General features: G+C 49.9%; 1 protein-coding gene across 1 annotated transcript in view; it reads left to right on the forward strand.

The window, feature by feature from the left end:
- Positions 1-230: 230 nt before the first annotated feature.
- The window catches only part of LOC147114526 (desmoglein-2-like), a 91465-nt gene continuing 64363 nt past the window's right edge, over positions 231-27332 (forward strand). The window contains exons 1-4 of the mRNA XM_085992261.1: positions 231-555; positions 8097-8199; positions 16757-16980; positions 23332-23457. Coding sequence (XP_085848387.1) covers positions 508-555; positions 8097-8199; positions 16757-16980; positions 23332-23457 — 501 coding nt within the window. The 5' untranslated portion in view covers positions 231-507. The remainder of the gene's footprint in view (positions 556-8096; positions 8200-16756; positions 16981-23331; positions 23458-27332) is intronic.

The raw sequence follows: 27332 nt of genomic DNA on the forward strand, positions 1-27332 counted from the left end.
CCAAAAACAAAACCTGCTAGAACAATAGTCATTTTGCACTGGAGGTTTTTTTTTTCCTTTGATGTTGTAAGTTAATATTTGGTGGGGTGGCCTCAGGCCCTGGGTTACAGTAGTATGATTTTTATTTAAGGTTGCCAAGGTGGGGCCAAATGTTAAGGCAATGCCCTGACTGGTGGAGCACACAAGAGGTGTTCCGACAGCATCTACCTGGGATTCACCACATTACTCTCTCTCTCTCTCTCTCTGTGTGTGTGTGTGTGCAGAAACTAGCATCCCAAAGACCTCGCCCCCAGGGCAGGGCACGGTCCCTCAACATTTCTCAAAACCTCAGCCGGTCTGGTTCCCCGTTCACTCTTGGGCTTACTCTCAACAGGTGAAGGTTTTGAGAAGAAAGGACCGGATTTAGTCACCCCAAAGGAGAGGAGGAGGAGACAACCAGCTGCTCTTGTGTCCAAGTCCTCGAGAAGAAGATTGGGAAGGATAAAGAGAGAGAAGGAGACAACAGACATGGCTTGGGTTACAAGGAGAATTATCCTGTGCTGCTTTCTCCTAATGGTGAGGACTTCAGCAACTGCGAGTTCTGGTGAAGTTTTTGGGGTCGTGGTTTCCGCTGTAAACTTGTCTTCTCGCTTCGCTTTGTTTTTTTTAAATGTAATTGCATATATATATATTTGTATTTCGTTGTACTTTTATTAATGCCACTTTCTCAAGTCGAATTGCTTTTTTAAAAACAACTGGAGCCAGGCTTATTTTTTGATTTGTAATCCATTCCTCTAATCCTTTAAACAAAAAAAAACCCAGTGCATTGAGCCAAGGGTTGTGATCGATCTCGCTAGCTTTTACTGATCATCAGACCTCACATTCTCCAATGTAATGTACACCACTCTTTTTTTTTGATGGTCTTATTGAAAAGGTGCCCCGCCTTGGATTAAAGCAGAGGTGGGTTTTTGTCACGAATTGTTCTTTGTGGCAATGTGTGTTTCCTGGGCGCTGTGTTCCATTAAAAATCCTAAAGGAATGTGGATTTAAGCCCTCCTGTGATTGCGACTGCGAGGTATGATTGGCGCTGGCACTGCCTCATTGTTTCATTGCCAGGATGGCTAATTCTGGATTTAAGGAGGCATTTTGCAGAGAAAGGGGTTCAGTTGAACGTGCATGAATAATGACACTTTTTTCTGAGCAATATTAAAGGGAATAATTAAGAGGTCATTTGAAGTTGGCATTATCTTCCCTCCACCATGTCAGCCACTTGTGATTCATGCATGATATTTCTTCTCCTTTGATAATATTATAGTATTTTGAGGGAGCTAAGATCATGTCCTCTGCTTGTCCCCACCCCCCAGCCCCTGGGATCTGAGCAACAACTTGTCATTTTCTTTTTGGGGGGATTTAAAAGTGCATTAGGTTTTAATCGCTCCGCCATTGGCGGCCATGCCTTCAGCTGCCTGGGCCCTAAGCTCTGGAATTCCCTCCCTAAACCTCTCCGCCCCTCTCCCCTCCTTTAAGACGCTCCTTAAAACCTACCTCTTTGACCAAGTATCTGCCCGAATATCTCCTTTATGTGGCTCGGTGTCAAATTTAGTCCCATGAAGCGCCCTGGGACAATTTTACTACGTTAAAGGCGCTATGTAAATGCAAGTTGCTGTTGTTGTTAGGTTATTAATCAGGCTGACCCAGGAAGTTTGCCTGGTTGACCGTGATCCCAGGTTCCATTCCTAGTCTGTGCTGAGCTAGCCAAAGCAGTGGTGGCAAGGATTGAAAAATTGTCCAGGATTCCCACCCCAGGACATTGCTCGGTGACCCATGCTGGAAGTTTATGTGTGTGGATAGTGGGTGTGGGCTGAATTGGGCTGCACTGTAATGACCCTTCCCTGCCCCCTCCCCCCCCCATTGAATCGCTTGCCGACTTTCACTCTTACGACTCACCCATTAAAACATGGCCACTTGGGTGCGGGATAGGAGGAAGAGAAGTTACTATGCGATGATACTCCTGCAAGGAAGAATACTTCCTTCAGGGGAGGAAGGGAAAAAACTGTCAGGGAAAAGTGTCAAGAAAAGCATCCTATACTATGAGGAAGAGCAATACTTGTGTTGGAGGAGCTAAAGATAATTTTGTTGTTATAGAACTTAAATGTCAAACTGTTACATAGGGTTGTCATAAACCTATGTTGGCTGTGTCTCAGTGGGCAGCACCCTCGCCTCGGAGTCAGAAGGTTGTGGGTTCAAGTCCCACTCCAGAGACTCGAGCACAAAAATCTAGGCTGACAATCCAGTGCAGTGCTGAGGGAGTGCTGCACTGTCGGAGGTGCCGACTTTCAGAGGAGATGTTAAACCGAGACCCCATCTGCCCTCTCGGGTGGATGTAAAGGATCCCATGGCCACTATTTCGAAGAAGAACAGGGGAGTTCTCCGGTGTCCTGGGGCCAATATTTATCCCTCAATCAACATCACTAAAAACAGATTATCTGGTCATTATCACATTGCTGTTTGTGGGAGCTTGCTGTGCGCAAATTGGCTGCCGCGTTTCCCGCATTACAACGGTGACTCCACTTCAAAAAGTGCTTCATTGACTGTAAAACGCTTCGGGATGTCTGGTGGTTGTGAAAGGCGCTAAAGAAATGCATGTCTTTATTAAAAAAAATATATTTAAATTTACTGTTTGAAAGAAATTGGTTTATTTTTAATTATAATTTTGTTCGGTTGTGTTCAGGTGTATATTTTTTTGGATGTTGGCACCAATCAAGGAACCATCATTTCCCCCCCTGAGTCACGCACCAATTTGAGACCAAAATAGCAAATCAATAGCTCGCTCCAAGGCCTTTGCTGGCGTCACCCTACGCCAGTTACACGGAAGTGAACCAAAGCGGGATGGATGCTATTCTATTGTTCCCCCCCCACCCCACCCCCCTCTAAAGAAGCCACGTGGTGTTGCCTATTGGTGCCCCCAATGCCGCATATTATGTTGTGTTTTTAAAAAATTAAGCATGTAGGCACAGGAGCGAGATGTCTCTACTGCTGGCAAATGTGATTTTTGTTACACTATCGCAGGATTACCAGGACAGTAACTTTTGGGAATTGTGAAACATTTTGGCTTTTCGGGTGTTGTGGGCAAAACGTGAAATAGCGCACCTTTTAAAATTTGTCAATTTCACTAGTTTAATATTAGCTAACGCGTATAGGAATAAATTATTTATTCCACCTGTGCTCGGTGACGAGTTTATTCAACAAATGTATTGGCAACCCCTGGTGTAAATATTATGATCCGTACTGAGTATTCAGTTTGATTCCATTTGACCCGGAAGCTTGTAGGTTTTTTTTTTATTCATTCACGGGATGTGGGCATCGCCAGCACGTATTGCTCATCCCCAATTGCCCCCGAGAAGGTGGTGGTGACCCACCTTATACAACTCAGTGACTTGCTCGGCCCATTTCAGAGGAGCAGTTAAGAGTCAACCACATTGCTGTGGGTCTGGAGTCACATCTCGGCCAGACCGGGTAAAGGCAGCAGATTTCCAATCATAATCATAATCAACTTTATTGTCATTGTTAGTGCACAAGTGCAGTACAACGAAATGTAGGCTTGCGGCTCCCAAGAGTGTACATTTAGATTAAGACATTTAAACATTCAACATTCATTTGGCTTGTAATACATTAACATAAACATAACCATAATAAAGTGCATTGGCAGATGTGCAGGCTTTAGAGTTTATTTGTGGAGTTCAGTAGGATGACAGCCCTGGGAAAGAAGCTGTTCCTAAATCTGGTCGTTCGGGTGCGAATGCATCTGTAGCGTCTCCCAGATGGCAGGAGGGCGAACAGACTGTGGCTGGGGTGGGTAGGGTCTTTGATAATGGTCTGTGACCTCCGTAAACAGCGTTTCTGGTATATGTGCTCTATGGTCGGTAGCCGGGTGCCGGTAATGCGTTGGGCAGTTTTGACTACCCGCTGCAGGGCTTTCCGGTCATCGTAGCTACAGCTGCCATACCATACTGTGATACAGTTCGTCAGGATGCTCTCTATTTCCTGAAGGACATTAGTGAACCAGATGGGTCTTCACAACAATCTGATAGTTTCACGGTCGCCATTACTGATTCTAGCTCTTTATTCCAGATTTACTTAATTAACTGAATTTAAATTCCCCAGTTGCCGTGGATGGGATGTGAACTCATGTCTTACCAGGCCTCTGGATTACTGGTCCAGTAACATAGCCACTATGCTGCCGTACACACAATCCTTGGCCTTTGCTGAATCATCTCCTCGGTGTCCCTGGGTAGATTAGGGCGGGGGGTGGGGGAGAGGCTGGGCAGAAGTCAGCCAGGATCCCCACTCCTGATCACTCTCAGTGACCTCTAACGGAAAGTGCATTTGTGTTGCTATGGAGTGAGGACAGGATCATGGAATAGGGAAATGGAAAAGAAAAGTGTTAAGAGTTCCTAAAATTAACTTGCGTTTCTGGGTAAAAATAACTTTTTACGTTAATTACCTGAGCTTGAACTGAGCTGGCCTGTGTGGCTCGGATAATTCTACTCCTGCAGAGACGAGCTCAGTATACAATAAAAAGATCATTGCAGATTCCTGAGCATGCAGCGCTTTTGTGTCAAAGAATCAGAGGGGGGGAAAATTCGGTTGCTTTGCGCCTCCCGTTAGTGCCCCAAGGTGGCACTAACGCAGCGCAAGGCAACTACCGCCCGGGCGTGGCGCCGCTAATGCCTCCTGCGAAATTCAGCGTGAGTTTTGCGGTAGCCGGTAGCTCCCTACAGCGTTGCACCTCCGGCGATGACATTATCACCGTGCGCAGCACCCCGCTCGCGCCACAGCTGCTAACTTGGCTCGCGCCCCCTGACCTACCGCCGGAGGCTATGTCCGACAGGGTCAGGGGGGCGTACCTGCGGCCGGGGCGGCGTAAATTAAAGGGCAGGTGGCGGGTGGTCATTTTTTTTTGGGCCGCCTGCCAGCACCTGCCCCCTCTCGTTTCCTGCTGCGGGGTGTCGGCCGCGATCGGTCAGCCCGACGCTCCTCTTGAGTGCCGGGCTCTTTTGCCAGCACCCTGCTCCCCGTGGTTCCAGCAGGGCCCCGGTGCCTGCTGCGCTAGGCCCCTCCCCTTTAATCAGGGGAGGGAGTACTGCAGCGCTACGTGAACCTCGCGTGGCGCTGTTGCACGCAGCGCTGTGATATTGAATGGGAGCGCCCCAAGAGGAAGGGGAAGCGCGCCCAGTAGCACCCCGCCTCCTGCTTGGGGCGCTACAACTCAATTTATGGCGCGTGGCGGTAACTTTTTCAGGTTAGTGCCCCATAGAATCATACAGCACAGAAGGAGGCCATTTGGCCCATCGTCCCTGTGCTGGCTCTTTGAATGAGCTCTCCAATTGGTCCCACTGCCCCCGTTCTTTCCCCACAGCCCTGCAAATTTTTCCCTTTTAAGTGATTTTAAAATTCACATCCTTGTTTTAAAATCCCTCCGTGGCTTTGCCCCTCCCTATCTCTTTAACCTCCTCCAGCCCCACAACCGCCCCAGAGATCTCTGCGCTCCTCTAATTCTGCCCTCTTGAGCATCCCCGATTTTAATCACTCCACCATTGGCGGCCGTGCCTTCAGCTGCCGGGGCCCTAAGCTCTGGAATTCCCTGTCTAAACCTCTCCGCCTCTCGCTCCTCCTTAAGACCCTCCTTGAAACCTACCTCTTTGAGCAAGAGTTTAGTCATCTGCCCTAATTTCTCAAATGTCAAATTTTTTGTTTGAAAATCGCTCCTGTGAAGCGCCTTCGGACGTTTTACTACGTTAAAGGCGCTCTATAAACACAAGTTGTTGTTGGAGATCCAATTCCCCTTTTGAAAGTTACTATTGAATCTGCTTCCACCGCCCTTTCAGGCAGCGCGTTCCAGATCACAACAACTCGCTGCGTAAAAACATTCCCCTCTTCTCCCCACATTGTTCTGGTCCCGCGTTCTTTTAGCATAAACATTTCCCTTCCAAATTCACACACACCCTGAATTTCAAATTCAAATCATGCATGGGGGGGTGAAATGTCTCTGCCATTGGAAACATGCCAATTTAAAGTTACCTTTAATTGTACTAAGCTTGCAATATGTTCAGCTACTATTTGACTATCCGTATTAATTTGTGGCGATGAGTATGATGTGACTTTAATTTAGAAACCGCACCACTATTTCATCCACTATTGGAGAAAGGGTGTATCTTCCATCATGCTTTCTAGTTGCTGGCTTTACATATCTTCAGGGCTGTAGCTATTGCAGCAATTATTAACAGAAAATGCTGGAGACATTCGGCAGGTCACACAGCCTCTGTGGAGAGAGAGAAACAGCGTTAATGCTTCAGGGCGATGACCTTTTTGTCAGATCTGGAAAAAGTCGTAGATGTTATGCTGAATCTTTTATAAAGCTCTGGTTAGGCCACAACTGGAGTATTGTGTCCAGTTCTGGTCACCACACTTTAGGAAGGATGTGAAGGCCCTCGAGAGGGTGCGGAGGAGATTTACCCAGAATGGTTCCGGGGATGGGGGATCTTAGCTACAAGGACAGGTTGGAGAAGCTGGATTTGTTTTCATTACAGCAAAGGAGGTTGAGCGGTGATTTGATGGAGGTGTACAAGATTATGACGGGTTTGGATAGGCTAGACGGGGAAAGGCTGTTCCCACTAGTTGACGGTACAAGGACTAGGGGACACAGATTTAAGATTTTGGGCAAGAGATACAGGGGGGGATGTGAGGAAAAACTTATTTACGCAGCGAGTGGTGAGGACCTGGGACTCGCTGCCGACGGAAGTGGTGGAAGCGGAGACACTCGATGTTTTCAAGGGGAGACTGGATAGGCACTTGAGGGAAATAAACTTGCAGGGCTACGGGGATAGAGCGGGGGAATGGGACTGACTGGATTGCTTTACAGAGAGCCGGCACGGACTCGATGGGCCGAATGGCCTCCTCCTGTGCTGTTATGACTCTGTAACAGGTTTTTAAGCAAGTGTAGGGGCAGGAAAAGGGGGGAGGGGAGGAAAGAACAAAAGGGAATGTCTGTGATCAGGTGGAAGGCAGGAGAGATTAAATGACACTCGGGATGATGGTGCGAGGCGAGAGGAGATGGTAATGGGGCAAGTTAAGAAACAAAAGATGGGTCTAGAGGAGGTGGCAATGGGAATAGCAGAATCATCAGCAACAATTGCCGTCTAGAAAAAATGGGGGCAGAAGCTATGGTCTCTGTCCCATTATCATCTCCTTTCGCCTTACACCATCATCTGTTTCTCTCTCCACAGATGCTGCCTGACCTGCTGAGTATTTCCAGCATTTTCTGTTTTTATTTCAGATTTCCAGCATCCGCAGTATTTTGCTTTTGTACCTGTTGTAACATTAGTTCAGTAATCACCCTTAAAGCTTGCCAATGGCCAAACTTGTTAAAATTTACAGGGCTGTGGGGAAAGATCAGGACTGTGAGACTGATTGATTGGATAGCTCCACCAAAGAGGCACGATGGGCCGAATGGCCTCCTTCTGTGCTGTACCATTCTGTGAATCTTGCATCGCCTCTACAGGTTTGTCATTAATCGCTCGTACATCTCCAATGTTTTGTTGCCCCCGCCAGTTTTTGTAGAACTGCTATTCAACAACAGCAAGTTGCATTTACATATCGCCTTTACCGTAGTGAAACCTCCCAAGGTGCTTCACCAGAGCGATTATCGGACAAAATTCGACACCGAGCCACGTGAGATATTAGGACAGAGCTTGGCCAAAGAGGTAGGTTTTAAGGAGCGTCTTAAAGCAGGAGATAGAGAGGCGGAGAGGTTTAGGGAGGGAATTCCAGAGCTCAGGGCACAGGCAGCTGAAGGCACGGCCGCCAATGGTGGAGCGATCACAGTCGGGTAGTGAGGTTGTTAAATGGCATAAACATCGCACTTGCTTTTTAATAATGGAAATGGACCCTTTCCGAGTCTTTCCTCCGCCGTGCTGCGCTATTAGATTAATCAGGATGCTAATTGGGCAGCGGGACGGTGTCTTTGTGATTAATGCACCCTGTCGATACATGTTTTGAAATCAAAGTTTTGGAATATAATTATTCATTAAAAATATATATCTGTTGTCCCATTCCAGGTGTATTTCCAGACTGGACAATGCTGTAAGAAAAGGTTTGAAAAAAAGAAGTTTGATGCAGTAGTTCATCCACAGATCTCCAAAGGGGAGATTGTTCTTACAGGTAGGCTGTGCCTATGATATCAATCGTTAGAACAATTCCTTTGGTTTAAGAGGCATACAACCAGGAGCTGGATGTTTTTGGTGTGTGGATAAATCTGCTGCCTTTTATATGTATTTTTTTTCTTCTTGTACTGCTGTTTAATGGGCTAGGCTTTTGCCGTCGGTACTCGAGCAAGAAATATTGTCACTTCCATTGTACAGTCGAAATATAAATATCAGGACGTTCCTCTGAAGGGGAAAGTCAAACTCCCTCTCCCTCCTCCCTCCTCCCTACTCCCTCCTCCCTCCTCCCTCCTCCCTCTCCCTCTCCCTGAGGCTGAGCCAGACCGCTCACAAACCTTGGTGTCGTATTGGACCCCGAGATGAGCTTCCGGTCATGCACCCGCTCCATCACTCTGGGTGGTGAACCTGTGGAATTCTCTGCCACAGAAGGCTGTGGAGGCCAAGTCACTGAATATATTTAAGAAGGAGATAGATAGATTTCTAGACACAAAAGGCATCACGGGATATGGGGAGAGAGCGGGAATATGGTATTGAGATAGAGGATCAGCCATGATCATATTGAATGGCGGAGCAGGCTCGAAGGGCCGAATGGCCGACTCCTGCTCCTATTCTTCTATGTTTCTATCACCAAGACTGCCCATTTCCACCTCGGTAACATCGCCCGATTCCGCCCCTGCCTCAGCTCATCCGCTGCTGAAACCCTCATCCAGGCCTTTGTTACCTCTAGACTCGACTATTCCAACACACTCCTGGCTGGCCTCCCACATTCCACCCTCCGTAAACTTGAGGTCATCCAAAACTCTGCTGCCCGTGTCCTAACTCGCACCAAGTCCTGCTCGCACCATCACCCCCCTCCCTGCCCCCGCGTGCTCGCTGACTCTTCTTGTGGCAATTGCCAATTTAATGTTCAGTGTGTGCCCCTTCCCCCCCTTTTTAAAGGGGCACAACCCATAAAGACAGTAACTTAAAAACATGTTAAAAGGAACCTTAACAAATCAACTTAAAATGTTATCCCCGGGAGTGATGATGCACTCCAGTCCCTCCGGCACCCACTGGTCACGGGAGGCCTCGAGCACGCCGGCGGACACCACGTGCTCCATCTCCAGAACCACCCTGTGCTTGCTGACCGTATCGGCACCCGGTCCGGCAACGTGTCTCTTATAAAAAAAATTCTCATCCTTGTGTTCAAATCCCTCCATGGCCCCGCCCCTCTCCCCCCCCCCTCCATGTCTCTGTAACCCCCCTCGCCCCCCCATCTCTGTCCCCCCTCGCCCCCCATCTCTGTCCCCGCTCGCCCCCCCATCTCTGTCCCCCCTCGCCCCCCCATCTCTGTCCCCCCTCGCCCCCCCATCTCTGTCCCCCCTCGCCCCCCCATCTCTGTCCCCCCTCGCCCCCATCTCTGTCCCCCCTCGCCCCCCCATCTCTGTCCCCCCTCGCCCCCCATCTCTGTCCCCCCTCGCCCCCCCATCTCTGTCCCCCCTCGCCCCCCCATCTCTGTCCCCCCTCGCCCCCCCATCTCTGTCCCCCCTCGCCCCCCCATCTCTGTCCCCCCTCGCCCCCCCATCTCTGTCCCCCCTCGCCCCCCCATCTCTGTCCCCCCTCGCCCCCCCATCTCTGTCCCCCCTCGCCCCCCCATCTCTGTCCCCCCTCGCCCCCCCATCTCTGTCCCCCCTCGCCCCCCCATCTCTGTCCCCCCTCGCCCCCCCATCTCTGTCCCCCCTCACCCCCCCATCTCTGTCCCCCCTCGCCCCCATCTCTGTCCCCCCTCGCCCCCCCATCTCTGTCCCCCCTCGCCCCCCCATCTCTGTCCCCCCTCGCCCCCCCATCTCTGTCCCCCCTCGCCCCCCATCTCTGTCCCCCCTCGCCCCCCCATCTCTGTCCCCCCTCGCCCCCCCATCTCTGTCCCCCCTCGCCCCCCCATCTCTGTCCCCCCTCGCCCCCCCATCTCTGTCCCCCCTCGCCCCCCCGTCTCTGTCCCCCCTCGCCCCCCCGTCTCTGTCCCCCCTCGCCCCCCCGTCTCTGTCCCCCCTCGCCCCCCCGTCTCTGTCCCCCCTCGCCCCCCCGTCTCTGTCCCCCCTCGCCCCCCCGTCTCTGTCCCCCCTCGCCCCCCCGTCTCTGTCCCCCCTCGCCCCCCCCGTCTCTGTCCCCCCTCGCCCCCCCCGTCTCTGTCCCCCCTCGCCCCCCCGTCTCTGTCCCTCCTCGCCCCCCCCCGTCTCTGTAACCTCCTCGCCCCCCCGTCTCTGTAACCTCCTCGCCCCCCTCCCTGCCTCTGTAACCTCCTCGCCCCCCCTCCCTGCCTCTGTAACCTCCTCGCCCCCCCTCCCTGTCTCTGTAACCTCCTCGCCCCCCCTCCCTGTCTCTGTAACCTCCTCGCCCCCCCCGTCTCTGTAACCTCCTCGCCCCCCCGTCTCTGTAACCTCCTCGCCCCCCCCGTCTCTGTAACCTCCTCACCACCCCCCCGTCTCTGTAACCTCCTCGCCCCCTCCCTATCTCTGTAACCTCCTCACCCCTCCTCACCCCCCCTCCCTGTCTCTGTAACCTCCTCGCCCCCCCCAATCTCTGTAACCTCCTCGCCCCCCTCCCTGTCTCTGTAGCCTCCTCGCCTCCACTCCCTGCCTCAGTAACCTCCTCGCCCCCCTCCCTGCCTCTGTAACCTCCTCGCCCCCCCTCCCTGTCTCTGTAACCTCCTCGCCCCCCCATCCCTGTCTCTGTAACCTCCTCGCCCCCCCTCCCTGTCTCTGTAACCTCCTCGCCCCCCCGTCTCTGTAACCTCCTCGCCCCCCCCGTCTCTGTAACCTCCTTGCCCCCCCTGTCTCTGTAACCTCCTCACCACCCCCCCGTCTCTGTAACCTCCTCGCCCCCTCCCTATCTCTGTAACCTCCTCACCCCTCCTCGCCCCCCCTCCCTGTCTCTGTAACCTCCTCGCCCCCCCCAATCTCTGTAACCTCCTCGCCCCCCCTCCCTGTCTCTGTAGCCTCCTCGCCTCCACTCCCTGCCTCAGTAACCTCCTCACCCCACCTCCCTGCCTCTGTAACCTCCTCACCCCTCCCTATCTCTGTAACCTCCTACCAGCCCTACAACCCTCCAAGATCTCTGCGCTCCTCCAATTCTGGCCTCTTGCACATCCCCGATTTCCATCGCTCCACCATTGGCGGCCGTGCCTTCAGCTGCCTGGGCCCCAAGCTCTGGAATTCCCTCCCTAAACCTCTCCACCTCTCTACCTCGCTCCTTTAAGATGCTCCTTAAAACCTCCCTCTTTGACCAAGCGTTTGGTCACCTGTCCTAATATCTCCTTATGTGGCTCGGTGTCAAATTTTGTCTGATAATCGCTCCTGTGAAGCGCCTTGGGACGTTTTACTACGTTAAAGGTGCTATATAAATACAAGTTGTTGTTGATGAGCCCATGCAGATGAAGTGTCCGTCCGGGGACCCCGGCAACTCCCGAAAGATCAGCGCTGCAGGGCACCATTGGGCGCAACCCCAGCTGAGTGGTTATTGCACTGGACTAGCAACACACAGGTTGTAAGTTCAAATCTCAATGTAGCCGGTTGCGAATTGTTAACAGGCAGTTAATTGTCACTAATCCCTTCCCGCCTCGGGTAGGCGGGTCCCAGTGCGGGGCGGGTACCCGCCTCCTTTGAAACTGGCATGGGGGCGGGATGGTGTCGGAACCCCTGAATTCAGGATTTTAACCCCCCCGCACGCCTCCAATCCCGCCTCCACGGGTAAGTTAAAATTGAGGCCTATACCTCTATTTATGAAGCCCAGGATCCCGTGTGCGTCTTAACCGCTTTCTCAATCTGTCCTGCCACTTTCAACAATTTGTGCACAGGTCTCTCTGATTTTAAAAATTGGATCATTGCCTGCGAATTTTATGGGGAAATGTATCTATTTGGTGAATGTGTTATTTTATTGGCACTGTTTTGGTAAAAAGCCAAATGCATCTATTTATATATGATAGAAGAATGAGAGGTGATTTCATTGAAACGTATAAAATTCTTACAGGGATTGACAGGGTAGATGCTGAGAGGCTGTTTCCCCCTGGCTGGAGTGTCTAGAACCAAGAGTCATAGGCCTAGAAATTCAGTTGGTTGCGCCAGCCGGTAGCGCCTTAGGAGGAGTAGATGTCGGGCGCTAGGCGGCTAGCGGCCGGGCGCAGCGCGAACTGCGCCTCTCCCCAACTTCACTAGAGATTTAGCGGCGGCGCAAAGTCTTTGCGCGCGCTCAGATGCGCACGCAGATCATGACGTCATTTCCTCGTGCAACGCCCTTTGTGCGCCCCCAACCGGAAATTCAGTTGCGACGCCCCATTGTGCGCCCGGCGCCCCGAGCGACTGGTAGAGTGGAACAGTGCTCAGTCGATGCGGGGGGCGCAAATTAAAGGGCACTCCTCCTGCACTATAAAAGGCTGCCATTTCGCAGCACTCCTTCTTGAGAGACGGATCTTTGCAGAGAGACCAAGGTAGAGAGCTTTCTGCTTTGGCTCAACACTCGGACAGGTACTTCTGGCTTCAGGCCACAGCTTTCCACTTGTCTTTGCCTCATTAACATCTCATTCTTTGCTAACATATTATGGGGGCTGCAATGGGTGCAAACGCTGGCTTTCTCCATTGCATCCAAAGGGCTCACAGATGCCGTGAGAGAGTGGCAGCCCTGGCTAGACGGAGAGGGGGCAACAGGCATCGGGAAAGGAGGCCTTACCCACCCAGGGTATACCGCCAGCATTTCTCCTATCTCAACATGTCTGACGAGCAGTGTGTTCGGAGGCTGTGATTCCGAAGGGAGGTGGTCACAGAGATCTGCCACCTGCTTGGCAGTGATCTGCAGCCACATCTGAGGAGCAGGACGTCTCTGTCGGTGGCAGTGAAGGTGACGGTGGCTCTCAACTTCTATGCCACCAGCTCCTTCCAATCCGCGACTGGGGACATTTCCAACATCTCCCAGTTCGCCGTGCATTGCTGCATCCGCCAGGTGACCAATGCCCTTTTCAAAAGGAGACGTCAGTTCATCTCCTTCTCCATGGCCCTTGCCAAGCAGCAACAGCATGCAATGGGCTTTGCAGCATTCGCGGGCTTCCCCATGGTGCAGGGCGCCATTGACTGCACACATGTGGCTTTGCGGGCATCTCTGGAGAATGCCGAGGATTACCGCAACCGGAAGGGCTACCATTCGCTCAACGTCCAGCTGGTGTGTGACCACAGACAGCTCATCCTAGCTGTCAATGCCCGCTTTCCAGGCAGCAGCCACGATGCCTTCATCCTGCGACAGACTTCTGTGGCAGACATGTTCCAGGCCCAGCCTCACCCACGAGGATGGCTTATCGGGGACAAAGGCTATCCTTTGTGTACCTGGCTGATGACCCCGCTCCGTGTGCCCAGCACCCCTGCTGAAGAGGGATACAACGAAAGCCATCAAGCGACCAGGAACATCATCGAACAAACAATGGGCGTCCTGAAGCAACGGTTCCGCTGTCTGGATCGTTCCGGTGGAGCCCTACAATATTCGCCGGAGCGAGTCTCCCATTTCGTGGTCGTTTGCTGCATGCTGCACAACCTGGCTATCCGCAGGACTCCGCCACTGCCACCAGAGATTGGAGGACCACCTGAGGAGGAGGAGGAGGAGGAGGAGGACCAGCACAGGAGGGAGGCAGAAAGTGCAAGGGCCGCCCGTCGCCGGCTTATTGAACGTCGCTTCTAGGCCCCCTCTCAGGGAATGGCTTGTGCCAATGTCAGCAGATGAATGTAGCCGCTCCACAAGCCCTCAGCCGAGCAGGGCAACCAGGACTTGACAGAAAAACCATGCACACTGCAATTTAAGAACAATAATTTATTGCAAACCTCTGCCCTTCCCACATTACAACCTCATGTGGAGAAGCCCCCCCAAAAACACAAAACTACCAGTCTCGGCCTTACAAAAAGAAAGAAAGAGACACCAGTTTCGGCCTTACAAAAACACAACTACACCAATCTCGGCCTTAAAAAAAGCACCAGGCATTTGTGCAGAGCTTCTACTTTTTGCCCTGCGAGGGCGATGCCTTTCGCATCCTTGCCTGGCCCCTGCCCGCCCTGCAGCTCCTCCTCAATGGGAGCCCAGTGGCTGCAGCAAGGCTGGGGGAAGGCTGCTGAGGGTCAGATGGCGAGACGGCAGATGCCCTTGGGGGTCGGCCTGCACCAGCTCTGGCCTTGGAGGGGCCGGCTGCTGACTGCTCCAACTCTGCCTGGGCGGCAGCAGTCTGTCCAGCAGCTCGTGGCAGCTGCAATGGCGGAGTGGCAGTGTCGGCTGCAGGAATGGTGCCAACCTGGCAGATCGCAGGTGCTCGCTGGTCGCTTGAGACATTGGCACTCGCACGGGCCAGCACTGCAGCATGCGCAGCAAACAGCTGAAGAACAGACTGCTGGGCTGCTGCTGCACAGCGGGTGCCCTGGCGATGCCTGGCTGATCCAGCGAGGGTGGCAGCAGTTAGTGCCCGTGTGGCCCTGGTCTGTGTCCGCATGACCACAGCCAGTGAATGGACGGCATGACTGAGCACTTGGCTCGAAGCCGCCTGTGCTGCCGCGAAGTCCTGTAGACTCCTGGCCTGTGCTGCTCCAAATTGCTGCACATTCCTTGACAAAGACTCAATGGAGTCAGGCATCCTTGCCACTGCAGCCATGAGCTCATTGTGCCTGCGCTCAGCCTGGACGGCCATTTCCTCCAGGAGCCGCACCTCCTCTGCGCTGACCGTCGCAGGACTGGAGGCCGCACTCACCCTCTGGGGAGAAGTCCGCCGAGCTTCCCCACCCCTCCCGCGTTGCTGCAGCCCGCTGGGCCCCGGAGCTTCACTCTCCTCCGACCCTTCCCCCCGGCTCCCCTCCAGGGAAGACGTGTCCCCTTCATCGCCATGGGCTGGCGCGGCTGAGGGTGGCACTGATGGGCCGGCTTCCTCTTCCTCCTCCTCGGAATCGGAAGTGCTGACAGTGGCAGCTTGAGGGCCCGCCTCCTCACCTGGCGATTCACCATTTGAAAGCAGGAAGGCACAAGAGTAGCTTTAGAGAGAGGACAGGGCGGCAGCGAGGGAGGCATGAGTGCTGCCATGCACTGCATTGGTCGGACAGTGGCAAAGGATGCTGATCTGAGGCACAAGTGGAAAGAGAGAGGTCAAAAAGGTGATGCCCTTACCATTGGTGCCCAGAACAGGGTCGGCATCTCCAGTGGCGACGGGGCCAATCAGCCGGCCTGCCATAATGTGCTCCACACGCTGGTCGAGGTCGGAGAGCTCTTTGACGTCAGGACGGCCTCCCCCGGTCTCAGTTCGTTTCCACCGGTTGTACGCCACCTTGGCCTGCAAGAGAAAGGACGGCCTCTAAGTACAGTGTGAAGCCCTGATCTTGTCTGCAATGCCTCCCATGGTCGAATAGCCTGTACAGTGTGAAGCCCTGATCTTGTCTGCAATGCCTCCCATGGTCGAATAGCTTGTACAGTGTGTAGCCCTGATCTTGTCTGCAATGCCTCCCATGGTCGAATAGCTTGTACAGTGTGTAAAGTGCTGAATGTGCAAGTGATTTTCATGACAGTCCCATAGCTGCTGGATGAGGGCTGGCCATTAGGGCTTTCAGGTCCCTTTGCCCATAAAGTGAGGTGCACATGCAGGGATGAGGAGGACACTGGAAAGGGTACTCACCCTGACAACCCGAGTGAGGTCGTTGAACTTCTTCCGGCATTGCACAGGAGTCCTGGCAACCACGCTGTTGGAAGACACCCTGTTTGAGACCTCCCTCCAGGCTTTCCGGTAGGCGCTGGGCAGCGGCCTCTTGCCACCTTCTGGGAACAGAACATGGCGCCTGCGCTCCACTCCGCCAACCAGCAGCCTCAGGTCACCGTCGCTGAAGCGCTGCGCTCTCTCCCTGGCCTTCTCCATAGCCCTGGGCGTTGTGCAGGTGAAGCTGAAGTGGTCAGGCCTAGGTTGAGGGCTGCAGTGTGCAGGGCGTGGCAGGCAAACAAATCCACCCTCCCCCTTTAAGAGCTGACCAGCGCCAGAGTGTCTGCCGTCAATCAACAACTCGCCGCACCGGCGCTGCGCCCGGCCTCGGGGGTATCGCCCCGGACCGCCGGCTTAGCGCCTAAAGATAGTCGTGCATCGTCTGTTTTAGCGCAGCAGCAACCTCTTGGGGCGATGCGACTGAATATCGGCGAAGGTGGCGCAACTTTGCACCGGGCGCAAACTTTAGCGTCCGCCCGACTTTACCGCCCCAAAAGTGGCTGTACTGAATTTCTAGGCCATAGTCTCAGAGTAAGGGGTCGGCCATTTAGGACTGAGATGAGAAATTTCTTCACTCAGAGGGTGGTGAATCTTTGGAATTCTCTACCCCAGAGGGCTGTGGAGGCTCAGTCGTTGAGTATATTCAAGACAGAGATCGATAGATTTTTGGAATCAAGGGATATGGGGATCGGGCAGGAAAGTGGAGTTGAGGTCGAAGATCAGCCATGATCTTATTGAATGGTGGAGCAGGCTCGAGGGGCCATGTGGCCGACTCCTGCTCCTAATTCTTATGTATGTATGTATTTTTTAATTCCAGTGAAATTTCATGACTGCAATTTGGGAGAACACATTAGGCTAAGCACCAATGATAACAATTTTGGAATCTATTCGAATGGCTTTTTATATGCAACTCGTACTCAAAACATTGACTCAACTTATGGCTTCAAAGTGTTGGCAATGGACCTGAAAACGCATGAGAAATGGAAAGTGAAAATCCTTTTAATCTCTTCAGCAAACCATTTAACAAACCAAGCAAATGAGGTAAGAAATGTCTTTTAATAAAACTTATTTGTGAGTTTGATCATAGGGTATAAGTTGGATCATTTTTATATCTAATATAATATCATTCTTCATACGTTCAACCCCAGATACAAATGGAAACCTTCTTGTAATCGCACACACGAATAGCCAATTCCACCCCCCCCCTCACCCCCATTCTTTTCCAGCCTGCGTCTCTCACTTCCTCCCATGCCTCTATGATGGTCTTTCCCCTTCATACTTGCATTTAAGGTCAAAGTCTATTATAAAGGATGTGATAACAGGACACTTAGAAAATATCAACGGGATTAGACAAAGTCAACATGGATTTATGAAAGGGAAATCGTGTTTGACAAACCTACTGGAGTTTTTTGAGTATGTAACTGGTAGAATAGATAAGGGAGAACCAGTGGATGTGGTGTATTTGGATTTTCAGAAGGCCTTTGATAAAGTCCCACATAAGAGGTTAGTGTGCACAATTAAAGCACATGGGATTGGGGGTAATACACTGGCATTGGTTAACAGACATGGAACAGAGAGTAGGAATAATGGGTCTTTTTCGGGGTGGCAGGCGGTGACTAGTGGGGTACCGCAGGGATCAGTGCTTGGGCCCCAGCTATTCACAATATATATCAATGATTTGAGAACCAAATATAATATTTCCAAGTTTGCTGACAACACCAAATTAGGTGGGATTGTGAGTTGTGAGGAGTATGCAAAGAGTCTTCAAGGCAATTTAGACAAGTTGAGTGAGTGGGCAAATACGTGGCAGATGCAGAATAATGTGGATAAATGTGAAGTTATCCATTCGGTAGGAAAAACAGAAAGGCAGAGTATTATTTAAATGGTGATAGATTGGGAAATGTTTATGTACAAAGAGACCTGGGTGTCCTTGTACACCAGTCACTGAAAGCAAACATGCAGGTGCAGCAAGCAGTTAGGAAGGCAAATGGTACGTTGGTCTTCATTGCAAAAGGATTCGAGTACAGGAGCAAGGATGTCTTACTACAGTTATACAGGGCCTTGGTGAGACCACACCTGGAGTACTGTGTGCAGTTTTGGTCTCCTTAGCTAAGAAAGGATATACTTGCCATAGAGGGAGTACAGCGAAGGTTCACCAGACTGATTCCTGGGATGGCAGGATTGTCGTATGAGGAGAGATTGGGTCGACTAGGCCTGTATTCACTAGAGTTCAGAAGAATGAGAGGGGATCTCATTGAAACGTATAAAATTCTGACATGGCTAGACAGACTGGATGCAGGGAGGATGTTTTCCCCTGGCTGGGGGGTCTAGAACGAGGGGTCACAGTCTCAGGATATGGGGTAGGACATTTAGGACTGAGCTGAGGAGAAATTTCTTCACTCAGAGGGTGGTGAACCTGTGGAATTCTCTACCACAGAAGGCTGTGGAGGCCAAGTCACTGAATATATTTAAGAAGGAGATAGATAGATTTCTAGCACAAAAGGAGTCGAGGGGTATGGGGAGAGAGCGGGAATATGGTAATAAGATAGAGGATCAGCCATGATCTTATTGAATGGCGGAGCAGGCTCGATGGGATAAATCTTCATTTAGAAAGTCACAGATTAATCAGGGACAGTCAGCTTGGATTTGTTAAGGGAAGGTCATGTCTAACTAACTTGACTGAATTTTTTGAGGAGGTAACAAGGAGGGTCGATGAGGGCAGTGCATTTGATGTAGTCTATATGGATTTTAGCAAGGCTTTTGATAAGGCCCCGCATAGCAGTCTGGTCACGAAAGTAAAAGCCCAAGGGATGCAAGGAAAAGTGGCAACTTGGATCCAAAATTGGCTCAGAGGCAGGAAACAAAGGGTAATGGTCGAAGGGTGTTTTTGTGACTGGAAGGCTGTTTCCAGTGGGGTTCCGCAGGGCTCAGTACTGGGTCCTTTGCTTTTTCTGGTACATATCAATGATTTGGACTTGAATGTAGGAAGTATGATTAAGAAGTTTGCAGATGATACAAAAATTGACCGTGTGGTTGATAATGAAGAAGAAAGCTGCAGACTGCAGGAAGATATCAATGGACTGGTCAGGTGGACAGAACAGTGGCAAATGGAATTCAATCTGGAGAAGTGTGAGGTAATGCATTTGGGGAGGGCTAACAAGGCAAGGGAATACACAATAAATGGTAGGACACTATGAGATGTGTAGAAGATCAGAGGGACCTTGGTGTGCATGTCCACCGATCCCTGAAGGTAGCAGGACAGGTAGATAAGGTGGTTAAGAAGGCATACGGAATACTTGCCTTTATTAGCCGAGGCACAGAATATAAGAGCAGGGAGGTTATGCTTGAACTGTATAAAACATTAGTTAGGCCGCAGCTAGAATACTGCGTGCAGTTCTGGTCACCACATTACAGGAAGGATGTGATTGCACTGGTGTAGGATTAGGATCACAGGCCACACACAGATTACCCAAAGGGTTTTAGGAGTTACAAGGCTTTTATTAAAGAGCTACAGTTTTAAAGCATAATCAGATATTACATATGGTTTAAGCTGAGTATAATAGACATACAACCCGTGACAGTAGGAGCGATCTACGACTCCAGAATCGGAATGCCACGGCCGGACGGATGGGAAGCAGTACGGTGGTCTCGGATTGGGTGGATTCCTGCAGTCTGCTGCAGCGGTCACTTCCATTGGGTCATCTCTCAAGCTGTTGGAGGTGTTAGGCCGTCAGCCACCTCAGAGGCTAAACTTGACCAAGGTGTTAGGCCGTAGCCACCTTGGGGAAGCCTTCGCCCCTAACTGCCTGATTTCCTCTCTCGGTCGTCTATATTTATAGTTATTTCGGTGGGCTGGTAATCACCTGGTGTCAATCGTTTGATCCCCAATTGTGAAGCGGGAAGGCATCCCTCGCCGTCCCTTTCTGCATGGCTGACGAGGCCTCCCTCTTATCTTTCTGAGGAATGTTTTGTTATGTTTCTTTCAGGACATTTTATGACTTTTTGGCTCCATTTTTGTCTATTATCCCACCGCCCTGTGTTTTGCATTTTATGATTCCCTTATCACTTCTATTTGTCTTTTGATGCTTGATATTCGGCCTTGCTGGCATTTCTGCTATCTGTTCCCGGCTGCATGTTGTCAGTCTCTGTTCGAAGAATTAATAACCACCGTTGAATCTAACAGCTATTTCTTACACTAGAGGGGGTGCAGAGGAGATTTACGAGGATGTTGCCTGGGCTGGGGAATTTTAGCTATGAGGCAAGATTGGATAGGCTGGGGTTGTTTTCCTTGGAAGAGGAGGCTGAGGGGAGACTTAATTGAGGTGTATAAAATTATGAGGGGCCTAGATAGAGTGGATAGGAAGGGTCAGAAACCAGTGGGCATAGATTTAAAGTAATTGGTCAGAGGTTTAGAGGGGAGTTGAGGAGAAATGTTTTCACCCAGAGGGTGGTGGGGGTCTGGAACTCACTGCCTGAAAGGGTGGGAGAGGCAGAAACCCTCCACACTAAAAAAGCACTTGGATATGCACTTGAAGTGCCGTAATCCACAGGGCTACGGACCAAGGACTGGAAAGTGGGATTAGGGTAGATAGCTCTTTGTTGGCCGGCACGGACAAGATGGGCCGAATGGCCTCCTTCTGTGCTGTAAATTTCTATGATTCTCTGACAGGCCGTATGGCCTACTCCTGCTCCTAGTTCTTATGCTCTTATGGGAGAGGCAAAAAAGAGAAAAAATCCCGGGGCCAATAAGGGAAAAATAACTCTGGAAATTTGCTCTCCGACCTCCTCAGGCGATCGAAACCAGTGAGGAGCTGAAATATGCAAAACTAAGGTGCTACAGTGCCCCCACTAGAGGGGAGGGTGTAATTACAGGGTGACAAGTTTACATAGCCAGGTAGCATTATAAATGTAGATGTAAAGGGGTAGAATTAGGTACCCATTGCACCCATTTTTCATGCGTAAAACAGGCCAATGCTGAGCGATTTATCAGTGGGATGGCCCGTGCCCAGTCTGCGTGTGAACCACCTAAAACAGGTATTCGGCCCCTTGCATATGATAATAAGGGGCATGTTGAGTAACTTCTCTGTAAAATGAGTTTCCGACGAGTGGTGCAGGTTCTGGGCCCGCCGTGCTCAGCCGCACCTTGCTCGCTCAAACCCCGCTCCCGGAACTAACCTTCGAGCTGAGGCAAGTGGCTCAACATTCAGCATTTAACATTTTTTAAAATTTGTTTATGGGATGTGGGCGTCGCTGGCAAGGCCAGCATTTATTGCCCATCCCCTAATCGCCCTTGAGAAGGTGATGGTGAGCCTCCTTCTTGAACCGCTGCAGTCCGTGTGGTGAAGGTGCTCCCACAGTGCTGTTAGGGAGGGAGTTCCAGGATTTTAGCCCAGCGACGATGAAGGATCGGCCGATATATATCCTAGACAGGAAGGTGTGTGTGACTTGGAGGTGGTGGTGTTCCCATGCGCCTGCTGCCCTTGTCCTTCTAGGTGGAAGAGGTGGCGGGTTTGGGAGGTGCTGCCGAAGAAGCCTTGGCGAGTTGCTGCAGTGCATCTTGTAGATGGTACACACTGCAGCCACAGTGTGCCGGTGGTGGAGGGAGTGAATGTATAAGGTGGTGGATGGGGTGCCAATCACAGAATCACAGAAACCCCACAGTGCAGATAGAGGCCATTTCGGCCCATCGATCGAATCAAGCGGGCTGCTTTGTCCTGGATGGTGTTGAGCTTCTTGTAACGCGTGAGCTGCCTCAAGAACTCTCATTTCTATCCTCCTTTTTCACAATCCCTCCTCTCTCCCTCATTCTATTTCCTTTCTCATTCCCCTCTCATCCCCACCCTATCTCACTCTACCTCATTCCCCAATCTCTCTCTCTTTCATATTTTCCCCTCTCATTTCTTTCACTGTGTGTCATTCCTATTTCTCTTTCTTTCTCTCTCTCATATTGCTTTCCCCATTCTGCTCCTGTTACGGGGAGAGACTGGAGAAGCTGGGGTTGTTCTCCTTGGAGCAGAGAAGGCCAAGAGGAGATTTGATCGAGGTGTTCAAAATCATGACGGGTTTAGACAGAGTAAATAAAGAGAAACTGTTTCCGATGGCTGAAGGGTCAATGACCAGCGGACACAGATTTAAGGTGATTGGCAAATGAACCAGAGGCGACATGAGGGGAAACTATTTTTACACAGCGAGTGGTTAGAATTTGAAATGCGCTGCCTGATAGGGCGGTGGAGGCAGATTCAATAGCAGCCTTCAAAAGGGAATTGGATAAATACTGGAAGGGGAAAAAATTGTTTACCAGTACGTGTGCGTGTGTGCGAGACTGAAGATAGCGCGGGGTTGTAAGCAGTTGCACGTGAGGGAATGCCTGATCGATTAATATAGTTTTCCAGGAATATACATAAAACGCACTCGATCAAACCATTTTGCTTGCAAGTTCCTGAATTTTCTACGGGTACAGGCACTTTTTCACCTGGCCCCACGAATCTTTCAGAAAGTCGGTGCTGTTTAGTTTTTATGACCGTCCTTACTACATAAATGTGAAGACACCTGGAAGGGAGATGAGGAGAAATTTATTCACTCAGAGTTGTGGGGATCCGGAACACTCATCCTGAAATCACTGGTTAGGCCACAGCTGGAGTGCTGTGGACAGTTCTGGACACCACACTTCAGGAAAGATGTCAAAGCCTTAGCAAGGGTGCTGAGGAGGCTCACCAGGATGTTACATGGGATGAGGGACTTCAGTTATGAGGAGAGGTTGGAAACGTTCGGACCTAATGGAGGTTTTCAAGATGATAGGTGATGTAAGAAAACTACTAGGCACTTGGTCTGAGCGTTAAACAAAGCTTTAATCAACTGTTTTACAACATGGAGGTCTAGTTGTGTCCTTCACTAGTTCCTGTTAAGAATGTCCTGAACAAGCTGGGCCCATGCCCGAGTATTTATACAGCGCCATCCGCAGGCCGCTCAGTATTATTTCATAAGTCTTTCTTTTACGAATGACTGATTCCTGTCAATAGGTTTTGATCGAGTAGAGAGAGGGAAATTATTCCCTCTGGCGAGTGGGTCAAAAACCAGAGGTCATCAATTCATAATCATTGACAAAAGATCTCGAGAGGAGGAGAAATGTTTTCACTCGGAGAGCTGTGGGGATCAGGAACGCTTGACCTGAGAAGATGGAGGAAGCTGATTCCATCAATGATGTGAAAAGGGAGTTGGACGGGTTCTGGAGGGTGAGGAGCTCACAGGGTTACGGACAATAAGCGGGGGGTGTGGGACCGAGCACGACTGCTCTTTCAAAGAGTCGGCACAGGCAACGACAGGCCGAATGGCCTCCTCCTGTGCTGTTAAGTTTCTACGATTCCATGACATTTCCTTTCATTGTTTCCGCAGGTTATCAACCGCAGACCTCCCGTCATCTATTTTCCAAAACACTCAAGACGTCAGAAGAGAGAGTGGATCATTCCACCCGTTGCTGTTCGGGAACACGAGCCTCCAATGAACAATCCGATTGCTGTTGTAAGTGACCTTTGCTCGGGATATTAAAATATTAACCACATATAAGACATTATTTCCGAAAATAATTTATTGGAGCTTCTTGGGAACCGTGGTTAAAATCATGAGGTGCCCTTGAAATGAAGTTAAAACATCGAGGGGAAAACTGAAATCCTTTTTGGTTTGTTTATGAAAGCAAACAAAAAACAGTGGCCTAGAACATAAGAACATAAGAAGTAGGAGCAGGAGTAGGCCATACGGCCCCGCGGGCCTGCTCCGCCATTCAATAGGATCATGGCTGATCCGACTCTAGACTCACGTCCACTTCCCTGCCCTCTCCCCGTAACCCCTAATTCCCTTATCTGCTAGGAAAATGTCTATCTCCATTTTAAATTTATTTAATGTTGCAGCTTCCACAGCTCTCTGGGGTAGCAAATTCCATAGACTTACTACCCTCTGAGTGAAGAAGTTTCTCCTCATCTCAGTTTTGAAAGGGCAGCCCCTTATTCTTAGATTATGCCCCCTAGTTCTAGTCTCGCCCATCAGTGGAAACATCCTCCCTGCATCCACCCGATCAAGCCCCCTCACAATCTTATATGTTTCGATAAGATCGCCTCTCATTCTTCTGAACTCCAATGAGTAGAGTCCCAACCTACTCAACCTTTCCTCATACGTCAACCCCCTCATCTCCGGAATCAACCGAGTGAAACTTCTCTGAACCGCCTCGAGAGCATGTATATCTTTTCTTAAATATGGAAAGCAAAACTGCACGCAGTATTCCAGGTGTGGCCTCACCAATACCATGTATAACTGCAGCAAGACTTCCCTGTTTTTACACTCCATCCCCCTTGCAATAAAAGCCAAGATTCCATTGGCCTGCTGCACCTGCATACTAACTTTTTATGTTTCATGCACCAGGACCCCCAGATCCCTTTGTACTGTAGCACTTTGCAGTTTCTCTCCATTTAGATAATAACTTGCTCTTTGATTTTTTCTGCCAAAGTGCATAACCTCACACTTTCCAACATTATATTGCATCTGCTAAATCTCTGCCCACTCACTTAGCCTGTCTATGTCCTTTTGCAGGTTTTTTATGTCATCCTCACTCATTGCTTTCCCTCCCATCTTTGTATCGTCAGCAAACTTGGATATGTTGCAATCGGTCCCTTCCTCCAAATCGTTAATATAGATTGTAAAGAGTTTGGGTCCCAGCACTGACCCCTGCGGAACACCACTAGTTACTGATTGCCAGCCCGAGAATGAACCATTTATCCCAACTCTTTGTTTTCTGTTAGATAGCCAATCTTCCACCCATGCCAGTATATTACCCCCAATCCTGTGATTTCTTATCTTGATCAGTAATCTTTTGTGTGGAACCTTGTCAAATGCCTTTTGGAAGTCCAAATACACTACATCCACTGGTTCCCCTTTATCCACCCTGTATGTTACATCCTCAAAGAATTCGAGCAAATTTGTCAAACATGACTTCCCGTTCATAAAACCATGCTGACTCTGTCCTATTAAATTATGTTTATCCAAATGCTCTGTTACTGTTTCCTTAATAATGGACTCCAACATTTTGCCAACCACAGATGTTAGGCTAACTGGTCTATAGTTTCCAGCTTTTTGTCTACTTCCCTTCTTAAATAAGGGTGTTACATTAGCAGTTTTCCAATCTGCCGGGACCTTTCCTGAGTCCAGGGAGTTCTGGAAAATAATCACCAATGCATCCACAATCCCTACCGCCACTTCTCTCAAGACCCTAGGATATCGGCCATCAGGTCCGGGGGATTTATCCGCCTTAAGTCCCATTATTTTACTGAGTACCATCTCCTTAGTGATTTTAATCGTCTTTAGCTCCTCCTCCCCCATTGTCCCCTGTTTGTCCAGTGTTGGGATATTTTTAGTGTCCTCTACTGTAAAGACTGATACAAAATATTTGTTCAGCGTCTTTGCCATCTCCATGTTCCCCACCACTAGTTTCCCGGTCCCATCCTCTAAGGGACCAACGTTCACTTTAGCCACCCTTTTTCTTTTTGTATAGCTGTAGAAACTCTTGCTATCTGTTTTTATATTTTTTGCTGGTTTACTTTCATAATCTATCTTCCCTTTCTTAATTAATCTTTTAGTTATTGTTTGCTGGCTTTTAAATGCTTCCCAATCTTCTATCCTCCCACTAGATTTGGCTACTTTATATGCCCTTGTTTTCAGTCAGATACTATCCTTTATTACTTTACTAAGCCACGGATGGCTGTCTTTTCTTTTACTCCCCTTTTTCCTCAGTGGAATATATTTATCTTGAAAGATGTGAAATATCTCCTTGAATGTAGACCACTGCTCTTGTACCGTCTTACACTTTAATCTGTTTTCCCAGTCCACTTTAGTCAATTCTACTCTCATACCTTCATAGTCTCCTTTATTTAAGCTCAGTACGCTGGTTTGAGATCCAACTCTCTCACCCTCAAACTGAATTTGGAATTCAACCATATTATGGTCACTCATTCCAAGGGGATCCTTTACTAGGACATTTTTTATTAATCCTGTTTCATTACACAGGACCAGATCTAAGATTGCCTGTCCCCTGGTTGGTTCAGTTACATACCGCTCAAGGAACCCGTCCCTAATACACTCTATGAACTCTTCCTCAAGGCTGCCATGCCCAATTTGATTAGTCCAGTCAATATGAAAGTTAAAATCCCTCATGATTATAGCTGTTCTCTTATTACAAGTCCCAACTATTTCCTGATTTATACTCCGACCAACAGAGTTGCAACTGTTGGGAGGCCTATAGACTACGCCCACTAGTGACTTTTTCCCCTTATTATTCCTTATCTCCACCCAAACTATTTCACTATCCTGATCCTTTGACCCAATATCATTTCTGACTATTGCAGTGATTCCATCCTTGATTAACATAGCCACCCCACCTCCCTTTCCTTCCTGTCTGTTCTTCCTAATTGTCAAATACCCTTGTATGTTTAGTTCCCAGTCATGATTATCTTGCAGCCATGTTTCCGTAATGGCCACCAGATCATACCCATGTGTAGCAACATGTAAAGTCAAACATGGTGAGACATTGGGTTAATAGAGGCAGCGAGCACAAAAGCAAGGAAGTTATGCTAAACCTTTATAAAACACTGGTTAGGCCCCAGCTGGAACATTGTGTTCAATTCTGGGCACCGCACTTTAGGAAGGATGTCAAGGCCTTGGAGAGGGTGCAGAGGAGATTTACTGGAATGGTTCCAGCGGGGGAGGAGACTCTTCAGTTACGTGGAGAGACTGGAGAAGCTGGGATTGTTCTCCTTACAGCAAAGAAGTTTTAGGGGAAGATTTAATAGAGGTGTTCAAAATCATGAAGGGTTTAGAAACATAGAAGATAGGAGCAGGAGTAGGCCATTCGGCCCCTTGAGCCTGCTCCACCATTCAATGAGATCATGGCTGATCATCCAAATTCAGTACCCTGTCCCTGCCTTCTCCCCATATCCCTTGATCCCTTTAGCCTTAAGAAATATATCTAACTCCTTCTTGAATATATTTAATGAATTGGCCTCAACTGCCTTCTGTGGTAGAGAATTCCACAGGTTCACCACTCTCTGGGTGAAGAAATTCCTCCTCATCTCAGTCCTAAATGGCTTACCCCTTATCTTTAGACTGTGACCCCATGGTTCTGGACTCCCCTGCCATCGGGAACATCCTTCCTGCATCTAGTCTGTCTAGTCCTGTCAGAATTTTATAAGTAGATGAGGAGAAACTCTTTCCACAGGCAGGAGGGTCGGTAACTAGAGGAGAGAGATTTAAAATCATTGGAGGGGCGGCGTGGGGGGAGGTAAAGAGACATTTTTTTTTACGCAGCGAGTTGTTACGATCTGGAACGCGCTGCCTGAAAGGGCGGTGGGAGC

The sequence above is a fragment of the Somniosus microcephalus genome, chromosome 7, assembly GCF_052327205.1.
Source record: "Somniosus microcephalus isolate GS21.2 chromosome 7, FLI_Smic_1.0, whole genome shotgun sequence".
In the NCBI taxonomy this organism is placed as follows: Eukaryota; Metazoa; Chordata; class Chondrichthyes; order Squaliformes; family Somniosidae; genus Somniosus; species Somniosus microcephalus.